A 17,711-nucleotide genomic window follows, 5' to 3' on the forward strand; every position below is an offset into this window, starting at 1 on the left:
CCGACAGTGCGGCGCTCCCTCAGTGCTGCCCCTCCGACAGTGCGGCGCTCCCTCAGTGCTGCCCCTCCGACAGTGCGGCGCTCCCTCAGTGCTGCCCCTCCGACAGTGTGGCGCTCCCTCAGTGCTGCCCTCCGACAGTGCAGCACTCCCTCAGTACTGCTCCTCATTTACTCGATCAAAACCCCTCATGATTTTGAACGCCGCTCTTTAGGAGAATGGTTCCAGGGATGAGGGACTTCAGTTATGTGGAGAGACTGGAGGAGCTGGGATTCTTCTCCTTAGAGCAGAGAAGGTTAAGGGGAAGATTGTGTTCAAAATCATAAATGGTTTTGAGAGTAAATGAGGAGAAACTGTGTCCAGTGGTAGAAGGGTCGGTAACCAGAGGACACAGATTGAAGGTGATTGGTTAAAGAACCAGAGGAGAGATGAGATTATTTTTTTTTACACAGCGAGTTGTTGTGATCTGGAATGTGCTGCCCGAAAGGCCGGTGGAAGCAGATTCAATAATAACTTTCAAAAGGGAATTGGATAAATACTTGAAAAGGAAACATTTTCTGGGCTCTGGGAAAGGGCAGGGGAGTGGGTCCAAAGAGCCAGCACAGGCACGATGGGCCGAATGGCCTCCTCCTGCGCTGTATCATTCTATGATTCTGTTAAATCTGCCCTAAACCTTCTCTGCTCGAAGAACAATCCCAGCTTCTCCAATCCTCCACCTCACTGAAGCCATGGGGAGGAGGTTGAGGCCGAGACCATGGCTTCTGTGAAAGGGGGAATTTGGGATCAATATTTGTCAATGGAGAGAGCGGGGCAGTGGGATGGGTTTGGGGATTGCTCGCGTACAGAAGGAGGGCAGGCTGGAGGGGCCGACTGGCCTCTGTCTGTGCTGGGAAGGAGCCTGCGGGTTTGACTGATCGGCCCTTGCTTTCCAGCTGGTGGAGAGGGGGGGCCGCGGGGTCTTCGGGGTCGGCCTGTGTCGCGAGCGTCACTCCGCCACGCCCGCGATCTCACCGCGCTGCCCATCGCAAAGCGCCTTGGCGACGCTGCAGTTTGACTGGGGCCCTCCCTGGGCTGTGTGAGACGGGAGCGTCGACCGGGCTTCCTGATCCCGACTGCAATCCAGTGACCTCCTTTGTCCTCCCCTCACCCCTTTCCACCCCCTCCTCCCTCCCGGCGTGGTTTGAAAGGCCCGCCCATGTACGAATGGACACACATGCTGCACCGGTTGCGATGGCCCACATGGTGGATCAGCCCGCTGGATTAAATGGACACCTTGGCATCAGATTTACAAACGCCCTATCGGCTCTTCTCTTCCCACTCTTGTTCTAAATACCCAGTTGTGAGTGGTTTTTGTACAGAGCACACTCCCCGACCCCCCACCCCACCAGTCCTGCAACCCTGGGCTCCAGGCTACTGACCAATCAGGCGGCTCCGCACAGACCGGGAACTTTCAATCTGCTGCACAGCAAGTCACTGATCCAACTCGCCCCGAGTGAGCCTTTGATTGAAGAAAGAAAGACCTGCATTTCTATAGCGCCTTTCACTACCTCAGGATGTCCCACAGCTCCTTACAGCCAATGAATACTTTTTTTTGAAGTGTAGTCACTGTTGTAATGTAGGAAACCCGGCAGCCAGTTTGTGCACAGCAAGCTCCCACAAACAGAAATGTGATCATCACCAGATGTTGGTTGAGGGATAAATATTGGCCTTAGGACAGCGGGGAGAACTGCCCTGCTCCTCTTTGAAATAGTGGCTGCGGGATCTTTTATATCCACCTGAGCGGGCAGATGGGGCCTCGGGTTTAACCTCTCATCTGAAAGATGACACCTCTGACAGTGCGACGTTCCCTCATTACTGCCCCTCTGACAATGCGGCGCTCCCTCAGTACTGCCCCTCCGACAGTGCAGCGCTCCCTCAGCACTGCCCCTCTGACAGTGCGGCGCTCCCTCAGTACTGTCCCTCTGACAGTGCGGCGCTCCCTCAGTACTGCCCCTCCAACAGTGCAACGCTCCCTCAATACTGCCCCTCCGACAGTGCAGCGCTCCCTCAATACTGCTCCTGCGACAGTGCGGCGCTCCCTCAGTACTGCCCCTCCGACAGTGCAACGCTCCCTCAGTACTGCCCCTCCGACAGTGCGGCACTCCCTCAGTACTGCACCTCCGACAGTGCGATGCTCCCTCAATAGTGCCCCTCCGACTGTACGTCGCTCACTCAGTACTGCCCCTCCGACAGTGCGGCACTCCCTCAGTACCGCCCCTCCTATAGTTGCACCCTGCTCTCCTTGACCATTGTCTGTATAGAACCGAGCCCCCGTCATTCAACTCTACTCTACACGAACTTTATTCTTTACCTTTCCCCTTTCAAGGTGCAGTGTGCATGTGGTGGGGCCACTGAATCCAGTGGCACGGGTGCAGACCGAAAAAACATGGTGCTTCATTGTTTTGAACATTGTGTGGGCTGTCTAGGCTGCACCTATTCAAGTGAGTGGGAAATATACACCATGCTCCTGAAGAGAGCTTTGTAAATGGTGGAGAGACATTGAGGGGGAAAGTGGTGAGTCAATCCTCGCAGAGTACCCAGCCTCTGCCCTGCTCTTTAGTCACTGTGTTGTTACACTTGATACAGTTAAGCTTCTCCGCAATGTTGTCTTTCAAGATGCTGTTGGGTCATTCGCCAATGTTGGTGCTGTTGAGGGCCCGGGATGGTCGCTGGGCTTATTCTTGTTCGAGACGGTGATAATCTAGGAATTAAGCACCGTGAATGTTGTCTACCCCTATTGATGGTGAAGCCAAGTCTTGATGTTGAATCTAACTATTGAAGTTAGTGACTGAGGAAATTCTAACCAATAATCACGTGACCGAGCCTGATAAATATTTTTAACAGAAGGAAACGAGAACTTCCTCTTGCTTCGCTAACTAACACGTTCGGTCATTTCTCTCTGTCCAGTTCAGACTCAACAGCAGCAAGTATGAGGTGTTCCGTTCTCGAGGTCTCCCTTCTACTGGCCGTTCTAAATCCAGGTATGATCTATAATCACATTCAATTTTATTTTCAGTCGAGTATTGACAATCATAGTCTCCAGCACTGTTGCTTGTGTAGATATATCTGTCCCCATCGGTCTAATGCCTCCGTGTTGGGGTCTCCAAACGGTAGCTGCATTTCAAAGTGGACTTTGCTTATATTCCGTGCGGTATTGGCAAACGCGTAGCAAGAATGATCAAATTAATCACAAAGTTATTTTGAATGTAACAATGACTGACGATATCACTTGTTTGATAAGACTGAGGATCTGTGTCGAAGCGGCATTTGAAACAGCGCGAGGCACAATCAGTTCATGACCCCGCCATTTTCCTTATTCGCTAAGTTTACTAAAACAACACCATCGTTAATAATGGATCAGCAATTCAAACTACCGTAAATTATGCACAGAAATGGCCATCAGTCTCCATGTTAGATTCACTTGCTCCCGCTGGGTGATCGTCTGCTGTTGAAACACGAGAATGAGCAACAGTATTCGACAAAAGACAAGACTGTAGAGAGGGCTTTAAACTAAATACTGGAGGGGGGGATCAGGTGAGCGGGAATTAAAAAATTCAAAGAGAAAGGAGAAGGCAATAGAGCCGGGTATTGATGGGGTAATGGTGGCCAGAGTGTGACAGGAAGGGACAGAACGTATAAACATAAGAGTGCATCAGAAAGTGGGGTCAAAGCACAGAAAAATAGTAAAAAGACAAAATTAAAAGCTCTTTATCTGAATGCACAGCATTCGTAACAAGATAGATGAGTTGAGGGCACAAATAGATATACATGGGTATAACCTGATTGCCATTACAGAGACGTGGTTGCAAGGTGACCAAGGCTGGGAACTGAATATTCAGGGGTATTTGACATTTCGGATGGATAGACAGAAGGGAAAAGGAGGTGGGTGGCTCTGTTAATAAAGGATGAGATCAGTGCAGTAGTGAGAAATGAAAGTTGTTCAGAAGAGCAAGATGTAGAATCAGTTTGGGTGGAGATAAGAAATAATAAGGGAAAGAAGTCACTGGTGGGCCTAATCTATAGGCCCCCTAACAGCAGCTATACTGTTGGACAGAGTATAAATCAAGAAATAATGGAGGCTTGTAAGAAAGGTACAGCAACAATCATGGGCGATTTTAACCTTCCTATTGATTGGACAAATCAAATTGGCCAAGGCAGCCTCAAGGAAGAGTTCATAGAGTGTATCCGAGATGGTTTCCTAGAACAATACGTTGTGGAACCAACCAGGGAGCAGCCTATCTTAGATCTGGTACTGTGTAATGAGACAGGATTAATAAATTATCTCATAGTAAAGGATCCTTTAGGAAAGAGTGATCATAGCATGGTTGAATTTCAAATTCAATTGGAGGGTGAGAAAGTTGGGTCTCAAACCAGTGTCCTGATCTTAAATAAAGGCAATTACAATGGCATGAGGGCAGAACTGGCTAAAGTGGACTGGGAAAATAGATTAAAGGGTAAGATGGTTGATAAGCAATGGTAGACATTTAAGGAGATATTTCATAACTCTCAACAAAAATATATTCCAGTGAGAAGGAAAGACTTTAAGAGAAGGGAGAACCACTTGTGGCTAACTAAGGAAGTAAAGGATGGTGTCAAATTGAAAACAAAGGCATACAATGTTGCCGAGATTAGGGGAAGGCCAGGGGATTGGGACATTTTTAAAAAACAGCAAAGGATGACTAAAAAAGTAATAAAGAGAGAGAAGCTGGATTATGAGAGTAAACTAGCAAAAAAATATAAACAGATAGTAAGAGCTTCTACAGGTATATAAAAAGGAAGAGAATAGCTAAAGTAAATGTTGGTTCCTTAGAGGATGAGACTGGGGAATTAATAATGGGGAACAGGGAAATGGCAGAGACTTTGAACAAATATTTTGCATCAGTCTTCACGGTAGAAGACACTAAAACCATCCCAATAACACATAATCAAGGGGCTATAGAGAGGGGGAACTTAAAACAATCATTATCACTAATGAAAAAGTACTCGGTAAAATAATGGGACTAAAGGTGGACAAGTCCCCTGGACCTGACGGCCTACATCCTAGGGTCTTAAAAGAAGTGGCTGCAGAGAAAGTGGATGCTTTGGTTGCAATCTACCAAAATTCCCTGGATTCTGGAGAGGTCCCAGCGGATTGGAAAACCGCAAATGTGACGTCCCTATTTAAGAAGGGTGGGAGACAGAAAGCAGGAAACTGTAGACCAGTTAGGCTGGGCCTATACTCATTGGAGTTTAGAAGAATGAGAAGTGATCTTATTGAAACATATAAGATACTGAGGGGGCTCGACAAGGTAGATGCAGAGAAGATGTTTCCCCTCATGGGGGAATCTAGAACTAGGGGGCATAGTTTCAGAATAAGGGGTCACCCATTTAAAACTGAGGTGAGGAGGTATTTCTTCTCTCAGAGGGTCGTGAATCTGTGGAATTCTCTGCCCCAGAGAGCTGTGGAGGCTGGGCCATTGAATATATTTAAGGTGGAGAGAGACAGATTTTTGAACAATAAGGGAGTGAAGGGTTATGGGGAGCAGGCAGGGAAGTGGAGCTGAGCCCAAGATCAGATCAGCCATGATCTCATTAAATTGCGGAGCAGGCTTTAGGGGCCAAATGGCCGGCTCCTGCTCCTATTTCTTATGTTCTTATGTTAAGACACAGTTTCAGAGCTCCTGTGATACTGCTGTCTTCAGTGTGCAATCGCTGTATCGGGTCGCTGTGGTTCCGGGCTCCGTTCAGTGAAATGCGGGGGCAATTTATAATTTAAATATTGACATAGATAGAATGATTTGAAAAGTTTCAGCTCACGTTGGACAAGGCTGCACATTGTGCAAAGCGATCTTAGTCCGTGAGGCTCCGCAATATTTACTGAAAAAAGGGAAAAATGGCGTCGAGATGGATTTAAGGAAGTAACTTCTTTACCCAGAGAGTGGTGAGCATGTGGAACTCGCTACCGCAGGGAGTGATTGAGTCTAGATGAATTTAAGGGGAGGCTAGATAAGAATATGAGGGAGAACGGAATAGAGGGTTATGCTGATACACTTAGATGAGGAAGGATGGGAGAAGGCTCAAGTGAAGTATAACCGCTGGCATGGTCTGGTTGGGCCAAATGGCCTGTTTCTCTGCTGTACATTCTATGTAATTCTATGTTGTGGCAACACGCCACCATTGGACATAATCCGCTCGCGGCAGCACGGACAGTTTACGCAAGCGCACTGCCGGCAGCAGCCGCCCCCAGCCGGGGGCCCTTTCCTCCGGCAACTTGTTTCCCGCAGGGACAGGCTGCCGGGAGCACTTCCTTTCTGGGGAGTATTTAAGTGGTTGCGCGGGCTTTTCAAGCTCTCTCTTTGCCATGATGTGAATTAAAGCAGTTGTGTTCCACCAACTCTGGTCTTGACTCCCACGTTTGCCGCGATATCTCAACACTGGTGACCCCGATGCTCAGGACGAATCCTAAGCTAGCATGGCGGATACAAACGCAGTCACGGTTAAACTACCGGACTTTTGGGAGAACCTGGCCGAGGCCTGGTTCATTCAAGCCGAGTCCAGATTCCGGCTGAGAAGCATCACAGTCGACGCCACGAAGTACGACTACCTCGTCGCCTCGCTCACCTACGCCACAGTCCCCAAGGTTTGGGCAGCGCTGCAGGATCCACCAGTGGAAGGCAAGTACAAACATCTGAAGGCCGCGCTTCTTAAAAAATTTCAGGCGCCCTCTTACCAGCGCAACTGCCAACTCCTCGACCTCCCAGGCCTTGGTGATGCTTCACTGTCGGACCTGCTTTCCCACATGCTGTCCCTCTCGGACGACAAAAACTCCGGCGCCCTCTTTCGCACGCTTTTCATTCGGCAGCTCCCCGCCAGCATCCACCCGCTCATTGTGGAGTCTGGCTCCACGGACCTGAATGAGATAGCTGAAAAGGCCGACCGGCTGCTCTCCGCGCAGACCGCCCGCGACGTCGCGCCCGACCTCACGGCAATGACCACACGGTCTCCCCGGCCCACTAGGCCCGACCGCCCTTCCACTCCGGGTCACTGCTACTACCACACCCGTTTTGGCACTAGGGCCCAACGCTGCAAGCCACCGTGCACTTTCAAACCCCCCCCCCCGCACCGGCCCCCACGATGGCCGCGGGGCAAAAGGGGCCCCTACTGTACGTCACCGACGACAGCACCAACCGCCGATTCCTGTGCGACACAGGAGCCCAGCACAGCATCACCCCCGCCTCCGCCCTCGAAATCCAACGCGGCGCACGGGGTATCACGCTGGCCGCAGCCAATGGCTCTGACATCCGCACATACGGCACCCGCATGGTCACGCTCGACCTCACAGGCCGCCGCTACCACTGGGAGTTCCTCACAGCCAAGGTCCTCTGCCCACTCATCGGCGCCAACTTCCTACGCGCCCACGGCCTCCTTGTCGACATTCCGAGGCACCGCCTCGTCGACATCAACACTATGGCCCCCATCCCTGGCGCATTCACCCCGGCCCGTTCGGCCGGCCTGACGACCTACTGCCTCGCCAGTGCCACGGACGACTACTCGGCACTTCTAGCCGAGTTTCCCGCCCTCACTAACCTGACCTTTTCGGCCAAAGCCGCCAAACATGGTGTGGAGCACTATATCCCCACCACCGGCCCCCCGGTCTCTGCCCACGCCCGCAGACTCAACCCGGCCAAGCTGGAAATCGCGTGGGCCGAGTTCACCACCATGGAGCAACTCGGCATCATCCGCCGCTCCAGCAGCCCTTGGGCCTTGCCCCTCCACATCGCCCCCAAGCCCGGCGGAGGCTGGCGCCCCTGCGGGGACTACCGCCGCCTCAACGACGCCACCACCCCCGACCGATACCCGATGCTGCACATCCAGGACTTCTCGGCCCGACTGGCCGGACGAACCGTCTTTTCCAAGGTCGACCTGGTGCGCGGTTACCACCAAGTCCCCGTACACCCCGTGGACATCCCCAAAACGGCCGTCATCACCCCATTCGGCCTGTTCAAGTTCCTGAGGATGCCCTTCGGCCTCAAGAATGCAGCCCAGGCTTTCCAGCGCCTTATGGACTCAGTCCTCCGGGACCTGAACTTCCTATTCATCTATCTAGACGACATTCTCGTGGCCAGCTCCACCAAACAGGAACACCTCGAACACCTTCGCATCCTGTTCGGGCGCCTAGCCCAACACGGGCTCATCCTCAGCCCGGCGAAGTGCCAATTCGGCCTAGCCGAGATCGATTTTCTCGGCCACCACATCAACCCTGCTGGGGCCGTCCCCCTGCCCGACAAGGTGCAGGCCGTCCAGCAATTCCCCCGCCCCAAAACCATCAAGGGCCTCCAGGAGTTCCTCGGGATGGTGAACTTCTACAACAGGTTCATCCCCAGAGCTGCAGCCCTCATGAAGCCCCTATACGACTCCCTCCGAGGTAAATCCGGCAAGATGGCCGTAGCCTGGACCACTGACATGTCAGCCGCCTTCGACGCCACCAAAAACGCGCTCGCCGACGCCACCCTGCTCGCGCACCCGAGGGCCGATGCCCGGGTCGCGCTCACCACCGACGCCTCCGACCATGCGGTCGGAGCCGTGTTCGAGCAGTGGGTCAATGGCGCGTGGCAGCCACTTGCCTTCTACAGCCGCCAACTGCGCCCCCCGGAGGTCAAATACTCTACTTTCGACCGCGAGCTCCTCGCGCTCCACCTGTCGGTCCGCCATTTCAGGTTCCTCCTGGAGGGCCGCCCCTTTACCACGTACGTGGACCACAAGCCGCTCACATACGCGATGGCCAAGCACACCAAACCTGGTCTGCTAGGCAGCAACGCCAGCTCGCGGCCGTGTCCGAGTTTACCACGGACATCCAGCACGTCTCCGGTAGAGACAACATTGTCGCCAACTGCCTTTCCCGTCCCGCCATCTGCGCGAATCACCTAGCGGTCGACTACGCGCAACTAGCAGCGGCCCAGCTCACGGACCCAGACCTCCTCTCGGCGGCTACCAGCCTGCCAGGGCTACGCCTAGCCAAGGTCGCGCACGGGCCCGAAGCCACGGCAGTCACTTGCGACGTCTCACTCGGCCAACCCAGGCCGGTCATCCCTGCAACCTGGCGCCGCCGCATCTTCGACGCGCTCCACGGGCTCTCCCATCCGGGTTCCCGCGCATCTGTCAAACTCCTCTCCCAGCGCTTTGTCTGGCGTGGCCTCAGCAAAGATGTTCAGACTTGGGCCAACACCTGCCTCGCCTGCCAATGGGCTAAGGCACAGCTGCACACAAAAGCACCCCTGGGAGACTTCGAGGTACCCAGCCGCCGCTTCGACCACGTACACGTCAACATCGTCGGTCCTCTGCCGCCATCGCAAGGCCGAAATTATCTCCGCACGATGGTCGACCGCTGCACACGCTGGCCTGAGGCAGTGCCGCTGACCTCCACCACCACAGCCGACATCGCCAGGGCGTTCGTTAACACCTGGGTCGCGAGGTTCGGCGTACCGGCCGACATAACCTCCGACAGAGGCGCCCAGTTCACCTCCGAACTCTGGACGGCCACAGCACGCAACCTCGGGGTGACGCTCCACCGAACCACGGCGTACCACCCGCAGGCCAACGGGCTGTGTGAACGCTTCCACAGGTCACTCAAGGCCTCACTCCGCGCCGGCCTGCAGGACAGTACCTGGACTGACCGACTACCGTGGGTGCTACTAGGCCTATGCACCGCGGTCAAGGAAGACCTCCAGTCCTCAGCAGCGGAGTTAGTCTACGGACAACCGCTGCGCATACCAGGCGAATTCCTCCCGGAGGCTACCACACCTTGGTCGGCCGAATAGCAGCGGATCAACTCTTTCTCTTCCGCTCAACAGTTCGCCCCACTTCCGGTCAACCGACACGGCGAACTCGCACCTCACGTCCCACCAAACTTACAGCAGGCACGCTTCGTCTTCGTGCGACACGACGCGCACCGCGGACCCCTGCGACCCCCGTACGATGGACCGTACGAGGTACTACAAACCGGAGACAAGGTTTTCAAGCTGCGACTCGGCGACAGGGTCGAAACAGTCTCCATCGACCGACTCAAACCAGCACACACAGAACCAGGGGAACAGGTCCCCATGGCCCGACCTCCAATTAGAGGCCGTCCCGCCAGCAAGCCAGCACAGCCGGCGGCGAACCGCCCGGCCCCACCAACTAGACCGGTGACCACTCAGAGCCGCTCCGGCAGAACCATTAGACCACCGTCACGACTCGTCCGCTCCTCCTAAGCGGATTCTGGATGGAGCTCTGTGGCGACACGCCACCATTGGACATAATCCGCTCACGGCGGCACGGACAGTTTACGCAGGCACACTGCCGGCAGCAGCCGCCCCCAGCCGGGGGCCCTTTCCTCCGGCAACTTGTTTCCCGCAGGGACAGGCTGCCTGGAGCACTTCCTGTCTGGGGAGTATTTAAGTGGTTGCGCGGGCTTTTCAAGCTCTCTCTTTGCCATGATGTGAATTAAAGCAGTTGTGTTCCACCAACTCTGGTCTCGACTCCCACGTTTGCCGCGGTATCTCAACAATGTAACATTTTCAGCCAATAGTCCTGCTTCCTGGTTCGAGCCAAGACCCGCTATTCTCATGCGAGTGGAATCGCATTATGTGATAACACATCAACATTAATTGTAAGATAGCATCGGGGTAACATAGTGGCCAGGGCTGGGGGAGGGGAGCTGACACCAAGCGACTGTCAGCCCCTTAGTTCCACCTCCTCTGACCACACAGGACACAGCTCTCTGCATCTGAAAGGCTCGCAGTGAAGCACAAAGTGTAACAGATGGTTGAATGAGCAACGACTAAAGAAATAAACTGGATGAGGAGACACTGGGATCCGCTCGATGCGAGTGTGGGGAGGGGGTGTGGTGGCGGGGGGAGGGGCGGTGCAAACAAGTCAAAATTTGCCCGGGAATTTGGCTCCTTCCATCAAAAGGGCAGCACTTCACCGGCGGGGCGGCGCATTGCTCCAAATATGTGAGAGCAACAAAACAAAGGCCCCTCTGGAAGGCAGGGCCGGGGCTGGGAAAGCAGCGGGAAATTTGAAAGCAGGAAATTATTGCGTCAAGTTTAACACCATCACGTTTACCTGTTTGTTTGGCGTTAATGCATCCACTATTTTAACTGAACATTGATCCCTTTTTCTCCTTGTTTTTTTATTGGTGTAAAGGCTCGGTTTAATTATTGGACAGAGTAATGTCACATCGATGAGCTGAGTGCCTCTACTATAACATATTCAGTTTTCTGCGAGTTAGAGGTCGGCCGGGGGAGAAGTGGAATAAATGGGTTTGGAGGTAACAAAGGCCTGGCTGACGGTTTCAGCAGCAGGTGAGGTGAGGCAGGGCGGAGTCGAGTAACGTTACAGAGGTGGGTGTTGGCGGCCTTGGCGATGGTGAGAATATGGGGCGGGAAACTCAGCTCAGGGTCCAATAGGACACCAAGGTTGTGAAAAGTCAGCTTCAGACTCAGGCAGTGGCCAAGGAGAGGGATGGTGTTGGTGCCCAGGGAACAGAGTTTGTGGGTAACGGTGGATATTTATCGGGCAGTGGCCAGGGAGAGGGATGGTGTTGGTGCCCAGGGAACAGAGTTTGTGGGTAAAGGTGGATATTTATCGGGCAGTGGCCAGGGAGAGGGATGGTGTTGGTGCCCAGGGAACAGAGTTTGTGGGTAAAGGTGGATATTTATCGGGCAGTGGCCAGGGAGAGGGATGGTGTTGGTGCCCAGGGAACAGAGTTTGTGGGTAAAGGTGGATATTTATTGGGCAGTGGCCAGGGAGAGGGATGGTGTTGGTGCCCAGGGAACAGAGTTTGTGGGTAAAGGTGGATATTTATCGGGCAGTGGCCAGGGAGAGGGATGGTGTTGGTGCCCAGGGAACAGAGTTTGTGGGTAAAGGTGGATATTTATCGGGCAGTGACCAGGGAGAGGGATGGTGTTGGTGCCCAGGGAACCGAGTTTGTGGGCAAAGGTGGATATTTATCCAATCTCATACAGTCCGGTTTAATATCACACTTTGCTCCCTGTGCAGGTACCGCGAGGGATGGAGATGATGGAGATATTCCGGAACTGGTTCTTTCGAACGGGTCCAGCCCGGTTTTGCTGCCTTGTTTCTCCCGGTCTCCGACTCAAATTGATGCGATTCAGTGGACATTTCAACCTGCCTCAGGAGACAATGGGATGGCACTTTGTGCAATTGATAAGAACAACACTGAGTGCAGCTCCCCGCGGTTCCCACATATAACACTGGCTGAGACTGAGGGTTTCAGGACGGGGAATTATTCTCTCTTGTTCACGGCGACAATGGAAGATGCCGGAAATTACGACTGTTTGCTGTATTCTGGACACAAGGAGAAGAAGATGTTAATCCGCCTCATAGTGATCAATGGTGAGTTACTGAAAGCAGTTTATGGTGTAATTATATGTGTATGATAGTCTCACACAAACTGTTTCACCATTTTCCGTATATCCGCCACTGTTCCGTTAAATTCCGTGCCTTTAAATGCCAACATCTTGACAATTTGTGATGTGGAAAAACGCAGCATTAAAACAGTGTTGCTTTCTTGCTGGGCAGGTTATTGTAGGCCTCGGAAACACTTTCTTGTTCAGTAAATGTAAATTCTCAGCAATTTATTTATCTTTATTGTGAAAACTATGGGAAATCCCGCAGTAAAGTCTCAACCGGTAAAGATCAGATCCATTTCCGGAAAATTCCCTCAGCACTTCTGCTCAAATCTCATTGAGGTAGAAACTGACTTCAGTGGAGCTGAATATCGGGCGGCGGGTGTAACAGGCGGACAACACATGACCACACGTTCTACACTGTCGGTTAAAATGAATTTCCAGCCCACAGGCTCGGACTAGTAAGGTCCCAATATGGCGGGCAGGAAATGTGTACATTTGCGACTGAAAGTGCGCCTCCTGACATATTGGGTGAGAACAGGCGAGGGGCATCCTTTGCCAATGCCTGAAACAGGCGTTAGGCTCTTTGCATTTGCTAATTTGAGGCCAATTCTGTAAGATTGGTTTATCATGAGGCGGCCAGGCCCCTCTCCAGATGCACTCTTGGAAACCAGCTCTAGGGATTGCCTGCTACAAAGAAGCAAACTAATGTAAGATCACATATTAAAGGGCCCCATTGCACCTCCCAACACCCCCTCCACGTTGCTCCAAACACGACCTGCTGATCCCGGGACCCCAACATTGAACCCCGCAAATCCTGATCCAGGCCCTGATCCCTGACTCGGCTCAATCCCTGATCCCTGGCTCAGACATCTATCATCAACCCCCAACCATGGCTGTGAACCCGATCCCCGACACATGCCCCCATCCCCGATTCTCGAGTCCGGCCCCAATCTCCGACACTTGAAACAGGCCATGTTCACCGAACGCTGAATCCCGTCCCAAACTCCGACCCGAGACCCCAGTCTCATCCCCGACCCAGGCACCGACCCCTGAAGCCCGACCAAGGCAGTGATTCCTGAACCTGGTCTTCACCGGCGAGCTGCCTCTGGACGCCCAGCATGTGCCTGCAGCACATTGGTCTGACATTAATGAGGCCCAAGGCCCGATAGGCCTACCTGTTTTGAGGCTGTGCCTTTCTTGATAGAATAGTGATTCTGCACTGTGTAATAGTGGTGAGTTTGAGGAGAAGGAGCCAAAGTGGTTTGCTGCATTGATTTGCGGAGAATGAAGGGAAGCGGGGTGGTTGTAATTGTGAGTATTTTGAATAATGATCTTGTTAGTGGTAGAGCTGTGAGCAGGGAGAAAGAGCAGTATCGCTACCTTGACAACTCTCCTGAGGTCATTGAACGTCTTTCAGTGTGGCAGCCATGTGCTGGGATGAACGTTCCTTGCCTTGCTCTCCTCACTGGCGGTGGAGGTGTTTCGGGAACAGGATGTCCCCCCTCCTGTCCACTGTCTGCATTAATGCCACCAACGTGACAATGAAGAAACTTGGGGCCCTAATTGGATCTTTTGCAGCAACGTTATCCCTCTGACAATGTTTCCCGCTGTCTGTAGACAAAGTGCACCTCTCCTTTAAGAGTTGCTGTCTCCCGTTAAGGGTCGGGAGACACACCCGATTTCCGGACCTAACCCGAAACAGGAAAAATGCCACTGCACAGTGGGGGAAGGGCTGGTGGCACGTGTATCATTTTAATGAGTTTCAAGCAGGAATTTAAGGTGGTGCCTGGGACTATGTGACATGACGTGGGCAGCATGTGCGCCTGACCCTGTGCGCAAGTATTCGGCCGCGAATGCAGTTCTAGGCCATAATTTAATCTATGGTGTCTTTTGTCAGTTTAACCAGTTATCCTCTTCCCACAGTGTCTGTGATCCCAGCCGGCCCGATTCCCCTGGGAAGCTCCGTAAATCTGACCTGTGAGATGCCCGGGCTGTCCTATTTCAACAGTATCGATTGGAGCATTGAAAATACCCGAGTAACTTGGAAAGGGATTGAAATCCTGTGGAAACTGAACAATGCGCTGATTCATGAAGACAAGCGGCACAAGTTCGATTTCAGAAGTTTAATCATCAATAATTTTCAACTCCCCGATGCGGGATGCTACACATATACTGTAAGATTGAAGAATGGAAAGATTTGCTCTTATAGTCGTCTCTTGGAGATATCAGGTTAGCCCGCATCTCAAACTATACTTCCATTTGCCCACATGATTGATGTCAATATCTCGCCAGTATCACTTGTAGAAAGTGGAGTTGGCAGGCTGCTCTGTCCTGCTTGGTGCTGAGCTGCCCGAGTGCTGTTGTGACTGCACACAGCCGGTCAGCTGGTGAGTCTTTCATTGAACTCTCGACTTGAGCAATGAAGGCAGTGAAAAGGCTTCAAACAGTCAGGAGGTGATCCAAATCACCGCACAGTAACCAGCCTCTGCTGTCCTCCTGGATCCAGAGTGCTCTGTTTAAGCTTCTGGCCAGGATTCTATTAGTTGGTTTGGAAGTTGCAGCGCTGCTGAAGGTCATGGGGAGGCGGTGGTCTTTCTGTTGCTTGAGATGGTCAACAGGCACTCCTGTGGTATCAATCGTACCAGCCATTGTCCTGCTGTAAGTGTGAAAGGAGCTGGCCACGGCAGAATGGTCAGCGAATAACCCCACTCCCTATCTTATGACAGAGAAAATGTTACTGACAGAACATCTGGATGGTGGTTGGGCCAAGGATGCCTGCCTGAGTTACCCCAGATGTGAAGTCCTAACGCTGTGATGATTGGCCTCGACACCAGCTGCCATCTTCCTGTGTGTCATCCAAAACTCACTCAGTAGAGTGTTACACCTGACTCCCATTGACATTAGATTTTTTTTCTATGAGGATTTGATGTTATTCTCAATAGAATGTTGCATCCTGAAGATTGACAGTGCAGCAGCACATGGTGAATGTGGGTTTTTGTACCTTCATACACTTCCCTTGGAGAACAGTGTGCAGCAGTGGAAGGATTCGCAGGCAGATTAACAGTCTGATAGGCCATCACCTGAACATTCCTTCCATGGCTGTAACCATCCTTACACCAGCCAATAGGGAGGTTCGTTCCAGAGGGCGAACTCTTATGGGCTTCCTAATGGAGGTCACTCACACCCACCGGACCCGTGTATCCTACTGGATGTCAAACTAGTGATCCTCTCGCATTGTTCAATCCCATACCACTTCTGACTCAGAGGTGGGAACGCTCCGACCAAAGTCTAGTAACTGCAGGAATGAATCAGGAGATGAGACATTGTAAACCATTCAATGTTGGTATGTATGTGTGAGGCGGGGGTCGGTGAGCTGTAAATACAGTGAAATTTGTACCAGAATTATGGATCCTTTCAACAAATGGGCAACAGTTGATTGCGGGTATTGTGCAATGTTCCAAATCTGTTAGCAATAAACCCAAATGCTCTGTGTAAAGTAGCAGTGGGTGGGAGACTGTTTCTACAGAATCCATTTACACACTGACAGTACCTGACTTATACTTGGGGAGATCCCTGTCCATACATAATCTTGCTGAACTTCGCTCCAAGCAGGTATTTGAAAGCAGGGAGTGAATGTGTCATGTTTATCCCAATGACATTTACCTTCTTTGTAAGACATTGCTATGTCCAGTACTTTAATTGCCGTTTGAGCAGGTCGAAACATCTCCGTGATATTATTGGACAGGGTAATGACAATTAATGAGTTTTCCACCCGTACTTTAACATGGCTGTTTTATGTTGAAGCTTTTTCAGTGTTAGTATAACCCTAAGCACATTTCAAAATCTATCCAGAACCTATTGGAAATTTCCTACCATATCTTCACATGCATTGAACCCCAATCACTACCTCCAGAAACACCTAATTGTTCAGTTTGTTCTTAAGCTGCAAATGACGTTGGTAAGACCGTGTTTATTGTCCATCCGTGGTTGCTTCAGGGCAGTAAGATTGAGCCAAGTAGTGTGGGATGGGAGTCCCCTGTAGCCCAGGTCCCTCCCCGAAGGACATGAGTCAACCATTGGGGTCGTTTTTGCAACGACCTTCATCGATAATTTTCAGCCTCAGTATCTATTTTGATCAAATTCTTTTATTTATGTTAATTTGTTGTCATTTTCTGTAGGAACTGCACCTACTTCTCTCGCTACAGATAATCCACTGACAGCAACATCAGGTGAAACTTTAATCTCATGAACTCCACGGTTACTGTTTGTTTACATAAGAAACAGGAGCAGGAGTCGGCCAATCAGCCCCTCGAGCCTGCTCCGCCATTCAATAAGATCTTGGCTGATCCAATCTTGGCCTCAACACCACTTCCCCGCCCGCTCCCCGTACCCCTCGACTCCCTTGTAGTTCAAATGTCTGTTAATCTCCGCCTTGAATATGTTCAGTGACTCCGCCTCCACAGCTCTCCAGGGTCGAGAATTCCAAAGATTCACGACCCTCTGAGAGAAGAAATTCCTCCTCATCTCCGTCTTAAATGGGCGACCCCTTATCCTGAAACTGTGCCCCCCTAGTTCTAGATACCCCCACTAGGGGAAACATCCTCTCAGCATCCACCCTGTCAATCCCCCTCAGAATCTTATATGTTTCAATAAGATCACTTCTCATTCTTCTAAACTCCAATGAGTATAGGCCCAGCCTGCTCAACCTTTCGTCATACGTCAACCCCTTCATCCCAGGAATCAACCTCATGAACCTCCAGTGCAAGTATATCCTTCCTTAAATATGGAGACCAAAACTGTACGCAGTACTCCAGGTGCAGTCTCACTAGCGCCCTGTGAAGTTACATCAACCTTCCCTCAACCTTTTTATACTCCATACCCCTTGCAATAAAGGCCAACATTCCATTAGCCTTCCTAATTACCTGCTGTACCTGCATGCTAACTTTGTGTTTCATGTACTAGGAACCTCAGATCCCGCTGTACCGCAGCATTTTGTAGTCTCGCTCCATTTAAATAATAATTTGCTTTTTCATTCTTCCTTCCAAAGTGGATAACCTCACATTTTCCCACATTATACTCCATCTGCCAAATGTTTGCCCACTCACTTAACCTCTCTATACCCCTTTCCAGACTCCTTGTGTCCTCCTCAAGACTTGCTCACCCACCTATCTTTGTACCATCAGCAAATTTGGCTACAGTACACTCGGCCTCTTCATCCAAGTCATTAATATAGATTGTAAATAGTTGAGGCCCCAGCACTGATCCCTGTGGCACCCCACT

General features: G+C 51.6%; 1 protein-coding gene across 1 annotated transcript; it reads left to right on the forward strand.

The window, feature by feature from the left end:
• Positions 1-2,583: 2,583 nt before the first annotated feature.
• Positions 2,584-16,040, forward strand: LOC147110204 (uncharacterized). The gene is made up of 3 exons (XM_086004122.1): positions 2,584-3,017; positions 12,058-12,414; positions 14,355-16,040. Exons 1-3 carry the CDS (start codon positions 2,966-2,968, stop codon positions 14,663-14,665), a joined length of 720 nt encoding a protein of 239 aa, XP_085860248.1. The 5' UTR covers positions 2,584-2,965; the 3' UTR covers positions 14,666-16,040.
• The last annotated feature ends 1,671 nt before the right edge of the window (positions 16,041-17,711 follow it).

This window comes from Somniosus microcephalus, chromosome 12, assembly GCF_052327205.1.
Source record: "Somniosus microcephalus isolate GS21.2 chromosome 12, FLI_Smic_1.0, whole genome shotgun sequence".
Taxonomy (NCBI): domain Eukaryota; kingdom Metazoa; phylum Chordata; class Chondrichthyes; order Squaliformes; family Somniosidae; genus Somniosus; species Somniosus microcephalus.